Source organism: Euprymna scolopes, chromosome 21 (assembly GCF_053919585.1).
Source record: "Euprymna scolopes isolate OS-2025 chromosome 21, ASM5391958v1, whole genome shotgun sequence".
NCBI classification, from domain to species: domain Eukaryota; kingdom Metazoa; phylum Mollusca; class Cephalopoda; order Sepiida; family Sepiolidae; genus Euprymna; species Euprymna scolopes.
The window spans coordinates 14,434,718-14,445,959 of record NC_136502.1 but is presented as its reverse complement, the minus strand read 5'-3'; the positions used below and the strand labels follow the sequence as shown (position 1 = coordinate 14,445,959).

Here is an 11,242-nt window from a genome sequence, read left to right as displayed (position 1 = left end):
TTATCGGTTGGAAAGAGGCTGAAGCCTAGCTAACAGTTTGGGACCTATTGGGTTGGCGACTTTCTTTTGAACCTTGTCCAGAAGTGAGATACTAAGTAGCAGATGCACCAGCTCCAATGTAACAACAGTACTGCATACATGGGCGAATGATGGCCTTGTAGCCAGTCTGTTGTTCAGTAGAAGAAAATGGAATTGAGCAGTGAGCAAAACAAGTGAACAGTCACAGCCTGTGCAGTGATGAATGCATACGGACACATATTTACAAACCAATATCATAATGACAACTACAAAAGATAAGAGGAGAGAGAACAAACTGTTGCTTCATCATGTCACCAGACCAACAAGACTCACACTGTCTGCATGATTAGCCATCATCCAGATAATCTGTTTAGTTCATTTTATGATATATAAACCATTTTATGCTGAATAAATTTACGATATATAAACCATTTTACGCTGAATAAAGTTGTCAAGTATAATTTTATAAGTATGATAATTATTTATATTATTAGAATATATTGTTTCCAGAATATATTGGTCTTAGAATATGTTGGTTTTAGAATATATTTCTTCCAGAATATATTAATGTTAGAATATATTGCTTCCAAAATATATTGGTCTTAGAATATGTTGGTTTTAGAATATATTGCTTCCAGAATATATTGATGTTAGAATATATTGCTTCCAAAATATATTGGTCTTATAATATATTACTTCCAAAATACATTGGTCTTAGAATATATTGGTCTTAGAATATATTGCTTCCAGAATATATTGGTCTTAGAATATATTACTTCCAAAATATATTGGTCTTAGAATATATTACTTCTAAAATATATTGGTCTTAGAATATATTGGTCTTAGAATATGTTGGTTTTAGAATATATTGCTTCCAGAATATATTGACGTTAGAATACATTGTTTTTTGAAAACATTACTTCTAGAAGGAAATTTTTCAAAGAGAGTGGAGGAATTAATCTTGGAAATCATTTTACTCCCAGAACACATTACTTTTAGAAGGAAAATTTACAAGACGGTTAAGGCCATTTTTCCAGAAAACACGATTGCAAGAAAATACGATTCCAAGAAAACATGATTCCAAGAAAACATGAGTCCTAGAAAACATGATTCCAAGAAAACATGATTCCAAGAAAACATGATTCATAGGAAACATGATTCCTAGAAAACATGATTCCAAGAAAACATAATTCCTAGAAAACATGATTCCAAGAAAACATGATTCCAAGAAAACATGATTCCTAGAAAACATGATTCCAAGAAAACATGATTCCAAGAAAACATGATTCCAAGAAAACATGATTCCTAGAAAACATGATTCCAAGAAAACATGATTCCAAGAAAAAATGATTCCAAGAAAACTTGATTCCTAAAAAACATAATTCCAAGAAAAAATGATTCCAAGAAAACATGATTCCAAGAAAACATGATTCCAAGAAAAAATGATTCCTAGAAAACATGATTCCTAGAAAACATGATTCCAAGAAAACATAGTTCCTAGAAAACATGATTCCAAGAAAACATTATTTCTAGAAAACATGATTCCCAGAAAACATGATTCCAAGAAAACATGATTCCTAGAAAACATGATTCCAAGAAAACATGATTCCTAGAAAACATAATTCCTAGAAAACATGATTCCTAGAAAAAATGATTCCAAGAAAACATGATTCCAAGAAAACATGATTCCTAGAAAACATGATTCCTAGAAAACATGATTCCTAGTAAAACTAATCCCAGGAAACATTGCTCTTTGAAAACATTACTTTTTACAAAAAAATGACACTTAAAATAATTTTTTTCTTCGCAGTGAAAATCTTTGCTCTTCACAACACAATTGACTCTCTGCCAACGCCTTCTAATATCTTTGGAAGAAAATAAAAAGTGGAATTAAGGTTTTGATTTTAGAAGAATCAGATTGAATAATGCAGTTGCGTATTAACTTATAGAAACTAAGGCATGACATGACGATTGATTGACTTGAACTTTTCAAATCTCCCATCAAACCAAACTGGCAATTCTCAAGTAAAAAAACAAAAAAGGATAGAAACTGAAGAATGGCTCAGCCACCAAGATTCTGTCGTAAGGCTTCACAGGTACCCCATGCATGGCCCACATGTGGCCTCGTATATGGATGATGAGGTTATCCCTCTGCATAGGATTGCAGTTGGTGAATTTATGGCCTCAATGACAATATGAGGATAAACTATGATGATTGAAGAATTGTTCCCATAGTGTTACACAATTCCTTGTTTCCAAAAAAAATAAAGCGCAAATAAATAAATTCCAGTATTTTATTCCTATGCTTTAATCTTTGGTATGACACAAACAAAGTATAAATATATAAACATGTGCACATCGTGTGCATATTATTATTATTATTATTATACAACATGATTTGTTCAACAAAGGCATTCATAATAATAACACGTGACAGATTTGGAACATGGACCCCATAAAAAAGGCCGTTGCGATATGAAAGCTTTTTAACATTTACCAATCTTATATTTTTATGGGTTTTTTTTTCAACGTATACGTTTGTCAAGAAAGTAATGGCGTTTTTTTTTTTAAAGTAATGAAATATTTACTAATTGAAATAAAGTTTCTGTTGGATAGCAAGTCTGATTAAAGTAATTTTTATGTGTACCGTTCCATTTGGGGTGATGATTGAGTTGTTTGCCCATGGGCTGGCTGATCAGGGTTCAATCCTAGGTGAAGTCATACAAAACACTCATAAAGGAGTGGTTCACTTTGGTGTAATAGCTATACTGGACCATTTGGAATAATAGTTATAGGTGGTTTAGTTCTCTCTCACTGAAAGAACTTAAGACAGCAGAGTCGGAAAGTGAGATTGAGAAGTCAGCACTCCTGTGGAGGGGCACTCTGACCAACAAAGTATGCCTGGACACCCTCGTCATCATTCCCCGGTGATTAGCAATAATAAACTAACCCCTTCTCAAAGAGAGAACGAAAAGCTTGGGAGGGTGAACCTCCTAGAACTGCACAGAACTAAACTCCCACGGCAAAGTCAACAGAGACCGGATCATTACAGAAATGGTCTAATCTATTGATTTTGGGGGCCCAAGAGTGTTCAATAATGGGCAGGGAGACCAGGGTTAAATCTTTGGTCGAATCATACCAAGCATTCAAAAATTGGTACTTGGTGCCACTTTGCTAAATGCTCATCATTATAACGTGAAAGATCAAGTGTAAGTAGAGTAATTCTGTGAAAGTTATTATGTCCTCATTTACATTTTGGTGCAGCAGCTAAGAAAAAAGGGAGCTTTCGGGTCACCCTTGACTATGGTCGACCACTTTACTTTTTTTACATCATTGTCGTGGACAATTCCATAAAAATACCACCACTGAGATAGTTGTAAATGCTTTGCATGAGCTTTTCGTATGATTTCGTGTGACCAAATAAAAAAAATATATCGACAAATAAAATACGAGTGAGGAATCTCTGAGAGTTTTGCCTGACCATTTTCATGTACTCGTCTCCCAACCAGCTCTAGAAACGAGGCGATCATCTAAAAGAAAATGGTAGTCTAGAGAGGAGTTGGATATAGAACTAAAAACTGATGACCCTCCAAGGGAGTTAACTCTCAAAAATATCATATATTGCCTAAATAAGAGGAATGAAATTGGCTGTTTTTCCTATAAAAGAAAGTAACTAACAATATAATATAACTTGCTGGCTCAACTTTGCCATTTGTAAATTACTCTGGTCGTTTTGTAGATTTTACTCTTTTTTTTTTACCCAAACAAGGCTATTGCTACTTGTATATAAGGGGCTACAATATGAGACAATATCTACAGAGAAATTATGTAGAGAGTTGAGCAGTGAGATGTCTGTTCACATTACATTTAAATTTCTGCATGTTAGTACAGCCAGGGAAGTAGAAGATTGGCAAGAACTTCTAAAGTATAGAAATGCAAGGGAAGAAATTATTAATGTCAAAGGCTTTCTGGCGTCTAGGGATCTCTACTATGAAGGGGTGGGATTTTGCTGCTTGCCAGGTTAGTCGGAGGTATTTACATTGAGGGGGTATGTGCTACGAGTTCGTCAGAGCACATTCCATTAAAATACTTGTAAAACAGGCACATAAATGCAACATTGTAGCTAGTTTTTTTTTTTTTTAATCTGCCTTGAAAATAACTTTCCAGATTGAAGAGAAATAATTTAAAAAAAATGTCTATTGAAGTTAAAATTGCTGTTAGTTTGAAAGTTTAAATTAAATTATTTCTTATTCTTTAATAAAGTAGTTAATCCTAATTTTCTTGATCTGTTTGTAACTATAATGCCATTGAACATTACTTTGCATTATCACAACAGCTATTTACCATTGATTTATTACTCATTACATTGATTTATGACCACATTCGTGGTCAGCTATCAGTAATAAATCAATGTATGTAACAGTTTCTTCCGTCGGACTGTTAGACTTGGGAATTCATTCTGGGTCTCCTACTTCTCTAGTTGTACCAACACGCAGAAGTTTAAATGTAATGTTGACAAACATCCTGCTGCTCAACTACCTACATAGTATCCCTGTAGATATGGCTCCAAATAGTAGTTCCTTACATCCAAGTAACAATATGCTTTGCTTGAGGGTGAATAAGAGTAAAAAAAAAAGAAATCAAATGTACTCGTAGGAGTGACAATATGAATTTGTCAACAACCATGATAAACATGGCCCCATGAAACCAACTACTGTAACTTGTAAAGAGATGGGATCATGAAATCTTGAACATCTTGAAATAAACAGGGCTTGTCCATGGTTATTGTACTTATAAATAAATTAACAGAATAATGTTATGAAATAATTAATTTCTGTTGAAAAATATTAATGTACACAAAAATTCACAGAAAACTATCCAGTAGATATTTAAAAATAAAAAAAAAAGGAATTACCGGCGTATAAGGCGACCGTCAGATAAGATGAGGTACAAAATTGGAGCAAATTTTAACAAATTTATCATATATCGGTTCTATAAGACGACTGCTAAATCACGAAACCATATTTGTTTAGCCTAGGCTAGAGATTGCAACACCTGCTATCTTATGAAATATTGGTTTGTAAAGATGGCTGTTTTTAGCTTTAACGGTCGTCTTATACGCCGAAATATACAATGAATGTTCTACGATGGAGTATTGTTGAGAAAGTGTTACTCATAACATCCTTACTGCCTTGCCAGGATACAAACCCGACTTCGAAATCTAGTGGACGATGTCCTGTTCTCATCCCTATCTACCTCTTTTTTAGAGAAGAGACGTTGCTAGTCTTTTTCTATTCAATTCTCTTAATGGCATATGCTCGGCTGAGCTTCAATCTGAGGCTACCTTGCTAAAAAATATATATTTTTTAACAAAAACTCGTTTAGCTACGACCAGTGTCAATAATTTCTGCTTCTCTCTCTCTCTATGCCTAAAGCTATACAAAGCTTTCATGAGGAAAGTTTCCTTCCTAGAACTAATTCACATTTTTTTTCTGACACTTTATGCACAACTTTATTCGTTTTCTTTAGTAACGTTTTAAAATATCGTATATTTCGGCGAATAAAGCGACCATCAGATAAGACGAGGTACAAAATTGGAGCTAATTTTAATAACTTATCATATATCAGTTGTATAAGACGACTGCTAAATAACGAAACCGTGTTTGTTTAGTCTAGTCTAGAGATTGTAACATCCGGTATCTTATGAAATATTGGTTTTTAAAAGTGATTTTTTAATTTTAAGGGTCGTCTTATATGCCAAAATATAATATTAGTGTGTCTTTTTTTTTGTTGTTGTTGTCTAGTTTAACGCTATTTTAAATCTCTATTTATGAAAAGGTATATTAAGGGGAGTTAAGCAGTGACAGAATTTATAATGAGGATGATAATGGCAGCAATATTCCAGCTACGGATAAAAGTAGGATTTCATAAATAAAAACAAAACTGCTCGATTAATTTCCATAAATTGTTCTTCATCTGATTTGTACACTTGTTCGCATGGTGAGAGGAAGGCAAAGACTAGCCTACTGACCTAATGCACCTCCACATACATTCTGCCAGTAATTATTCCTTATCCTCAAGTGGATTTTGGTCTTAATAAATGGTGGCCTATTTGTAAAATAAATGAATCATATCACCTAATAATAAGGAGAGTACAATGAGGATCTCGCTTCTCTTATTTTGTCCTTTAGTCCTCACATTCCATGAGCGATACTTCTGACAAAGGGGGAAGAATTGCTATTTTCTTGGTTGTAATCTATCCATATAATACTTACTGTTGACTACTTTTTGATCGGGAAGTGGTATTTTTTTTTGCTCATTACATCAAGTGGTTTCATGCTCTGTATGGAGCGATTTTCATAATAATAAAAAATTTAGTGAATTATTATTTTTTCATATTATTTGGATTCTTTGGACTAATGTTCTCATCGTGAGTGTTATTTTCACAATTTTTCAGTCAATGTAACCTTTGACCTTCTTGAGGTGTATCTTGTCTGCAAGGACTCGTGGCATAGTAGATAAAGTAATTGGTAAAATTCAGCTGTAATTTACACTCTTCTGGAGGTCGAAAGTTCAATCCTCAGTGCAGGCGATACTAAAAATAGAATTGCGAATTACTTAGGACTTCTACCCAGTCATGGCTGATGGAACAAGAGCATGCTATCACCATGGATTAAATAAGAGGATCCGTTTGAAATTCTCTGCAGATTTCCGGGTTTGACAGAAAGATTCCCGAGTTCAACAAGATACAGCTGAAGAAGGTCGGAGGTTACATCGACCGAAATATTGTGAAGATGACACTCAGGACGAGAATAATAGTTCAAAGAATCCAAATACAAATAATCAATCCTTATCTTAAAAATTTAGTGAACAGTATTTTTTTCCATCACAAGTAAGTAATTCATAAAAGTTTCTTTTTAACAATAATATTTCATATGGGTGTAACCATGGACAAGCACAAAGTGAACATTTGTTCTTCACAAAATGGAATGCGAATACTGTTTGCACTGCGCATGAATTTAAAGAATCGAATAAAAAACGACGCCATTACTTTCTGGACAACTTACTGCTATTAATAAAGTGTTTCGGATTTAGTTTAAACTCTTCTTCAGGGTAACAAAGTGGGCATCACAGTGCTTCCATTTGGATTCCACCGAGACGGGTTCATGGGAAAATTTCGGGGCCAGCCGTAACTGTTATCCCAATTTGGAGTCATCGGTTGCATACACGAGGGTGTCATCCACGTTGGTATAGAAAGAGGCTGTGGCCGCAGGGTGCTTGCTGAAGTGGGTGGGAGAGAGGGTAATGGTGGTGGAGGTGGTGGTTGGGGAGTTGTCTGATGATGGGAATGTGAATGTGAGGGTTGGTGATGATGATATTGGGGGTCGCGTAGGGGTTCATTAAGGGGACTCCTCATGGGAGACTGATTCTGGTTCTGATGTTGGACTGATTGCGAGTGATTTTGGTCGGAATGGGAAAGTGACGGGGTTTTTAGTTGGGGGTAATTTGACATAAGATAGTAGGGTTTTCGATAATTAACCCCACTCGATGGCGTGGACTCGTGTGGGTGGCTGCTTGATATCTTACTCCCATTTTGTTCTCTCGCGTCGCTGGAAATGCTAGATGGCGCAGCTGAAACAGTAGCATTGGCGTTAGCGTTAGCAGCAGCATGTATACGTTCATGGTTTCTTAAGTTCGTAACTTGGGAAAAAGACTTCTTACAAACTGAACACGAAAAAGGACGTTCACCAGAATGTGTACGCTTGTGGTTATCAAGATTCGCCCTTTGGCTAAATGCCTTCGAACATGTCGGACAGGCATAGGGTTTCTCACCGGTGTGAATGCGTTCGTGGTTGCGCAAATGCGTCACTTGACTAAACGCCTTCGAACAGAACACACACACAAAGGGTTTTTCACCCGTATGTATGCGTTCATGGTTCCGCAAGTTGGTCACCTGGCTAAACGCTTTTGAACACATCGAGCACGCAAAGGGTCTCTCTCCTGTATGGATTCTGACGTGGTTGTTCAGATTGGTCAACTGTGCGAACGCTTTCGGACACCAACTACAGCGGTATGGACGCTCACCAGTATGAGTCCTTCGATGGTTGTCAAAGTTAGCACGTTGAGCAAACGTCTTCGAGCAGAAATCGCACCTGTAAGGTTTGAGTCCTGTATGTGTGATCTCATGTGTTTTCAGGTGGGCCCTTTGCGAAAAAGCTTTATGACAGTACATGCAGTAAAAATGCTTCTCGGCCGTCGTTGATCGCTCATGGTTGCTCAGATTAATACGCCGACAGAATCCTTTCCGACACACCTCACACCTATATGGCTTGTCTCCTTTGTATGTTCGTTTCTGGCCATAGTTGTGGCTGTTGGTTGTGGCTGTCACATGGAACTTGGCCGGTTGGTTATTCGGTGGACACATTGTTGAGTTATAAAAGTCAAAGTTAAACTGGTTACTCATTGAGTACATTGATTGGACAGGATACATTGTTTCAGCCAGTTTAAAGGTACAAATATTTTTAATAAGTCAGCTGTTTTCTTTTTAGTGTGCAGGTCAGTTGTCTGACCTTAGTTATGAGATCTCCCATGAGATGGCTTTTGAATTTGCTCACCCGGATTTCGAGGTTAACCTGAACAGATATTTCTATCTCTCCGTCTTTAGAAAGAATGTAATTTATGGATGACATAATATCCGATTGACGTAAATCGAATGGCGCTTCTTGTTTTAAAGGCTATGAAATTGATATTTTTCATAGTGTAATGACTGACGTCATTTTGTTTTTGTTTTAGACAAAATGACGTAACTCTGTATTGACAAATACAGAGTTACGTCCCTTCTTTTTAAGATGGCATTTATATAAAAATAATTCCGACTTGGTCAAAGTGTTTTCTCGAAGGAATCCAATCAAATTATTTTTTATTCTTTTTAACAACATGTTCCAACGATCCAGCAATATAACTGATGAATCAGAATCAAATATTCATTTTGTAGGAAGAAAGCTATCAATGACAAAAAAAATTAAGAAAAAAAAATTACTTTATATATACATATATATATGTGTGTGTGTGGAAATCTATAATATAAAGCTGAACGTCTGTGTGTGTGCGTGTGTCTGATCACGAATAGGCTCCTATATGGTTGACTATTATAGAAAACTGATCACATATAATGATAGAAGATGTATCGAGACACAGGAATGGGTATGTTTGATCTGGCATAATGATGATTCATTAAAATCGTGGGGTCTGCATACGCGCCTGGTCCACAAAGTATGGAAATAAAAAATTAAAAAATTAAAAAAAACGTTTAGAAGTGTTTTTGATATAGATGTACATAATAATACTTTGATAAGTATGTTTTAACTTAAATAGGAATGGTATAATAAAATTGTGGGGTCTGCGTTCGCGCCTGGCCTCCATAGAATGGAAATAGGCATAAACTTTAATAAAGACTTTTCATACCTATCTGCGTAAGTATACTTTGATAATTATGTTTCAGTTTGAAGAAATATAGTATAATAAAATTATGGGGGTGTTCGTTCGAGCGTGACCTCCATAGACTGGAAATATGTCACAAAGTTTAACAAGGTTTTTTAATATAGATCCACAGAATATTGTGATAAGTGTTTCAGTGTGAACAGGTATGGTATAATAAATTATGGGGTTTATCTATTTTATTTTTACTTTTATCATATTTTGCTTTGGTTTTGATACCCCCAAATTCAACCCAAATTTACAACCCTTCCTTTTCATAAGCTATCATACTTTCATAAATCAGAGTCCATTTTCTGTAGGCTGTTTTTGAACCCAGTCAACGACGGGTACTTTTGCTAGTATAAATATAAATATGTGTGAAAATAAATATAACTATATATATATATATATATATATATATATATATATATATATATATATATATATACGTGGAAATACGTTTCTTCAATTATATTTCATCTTTTATTTATACTAATCCTTCAATTTATGAAACTTAATGTAATTATGAAGCATATAACAAATAAAAGATGGCGTAATAAAAGGAGAAAAGATAATTTCTCTTCCAATTGTTCGGATTTTGGAATCATGCCCATATGCATTTATTGTCTTTTAAAATGAATAAGTGCTTTTTCTTCTGATTAGTTAAGGGCAAGATTGAAACTAATCTATCGCGTACATTTATCTTTTCAATTGAATTCTTTTGGTTTGTGATTCACAAAATTGCACTTTCTTCTTTGTTGTGAGGCAAATCCTGGTTGGATAAAATAAAAGGGTCTTTTTTTCATTTTCTGGGATATATTTACACACAAGAAAATAGTCCCATCTTTCTGAACTTCTGATAAAGAACCGACCATTCTGTTTCTGATTTTCACATTTCATAGCATTCTTTCTCCAGACAAAAACATCTGAAAAAAAAAAAAAAAAATAAATAAATAAAAACAAAAAATAAAAAGAGGTTTAATAATACAAAAAAAATTACGGGATATATTTGTTTAGAAATGAAAAAAAAAGGTAAATAACTTTACATGACATCTGCGTCGCTTTTTTTTTATTGCAGCAAAATTCGAAAATTGGAATCTTCAATTTCAAGTTAAACTAACGGTATCTAATAAATTACCATGTCGCACTAATGAACATATCAAAAATTACGAAAAACGATAAGATAGTAAAATTATTATTAAAGAATTTCGGAGAAGTTTGTGAAATGAACTTTAAATATCTCAAGTTTATTCAAAAAAATAATTTTAATTTTATAAAAAAACCCTACCCAGAAAAAATTATTCAAACAAATAATTTTAATTTTATAAAAAAAACCCTACCCAGAAAAAATTATTCAAACAAATAATTTTAATTTTATAAAAAAACCCTACCCAGAAAAAATTATTCAAAAAAATAATTTTAATTTTATAAAAAAACCCTACCCAGAAAAAAATTATTCAAACAAATAATTTTAATTTTATAAAAAAACCCTACCCAGAAAAAATTATTCAAACAAATAATTTTAATTTTATAAAAAAACCCTACCCAGAAAAAATTATTCAAACAAATAATTTTAATTTTATAAAAAAACCCTACCCAGAAAAAATTATTCAAACAAATAATTTTAATTTTATAAAAAAACCCTACCCAGAAAAAATTATTCAAACAAATAATTTTAATTTTATAAAAAAACCCTACCCAGAAAAAATTATTCAAACAAATAATTTTAATTTTATAAAAAAAACCT

General features: G+C 33.7%; 1 protein-coding gene across 1 annotated transcript; it reads right to left on the bottom strand.

Moving 5' to 3' along the window:
* Positions 1–6,467: 6,467 nt before the first annotated feature.
* LOC145242003 (uncharacterized) lies at positions 6,468–9,850 on the bottom strand. Its single transcript, XM_080104890.1, has one exon. The coding sequence runs from the start codon at positions 8,507–8,509 to the stop codon at positions 7,127–7,129; it is 1,383 nt and encodes a 460-aa protein (XP_079961016.1). The 5' UTR covers positions 8,510–9,850; the 3' UTR covers positions 6,468–7,126.
* Between the last annotated feature and the right edge of the window lie 1,392 nt (positions 9,851–11,242).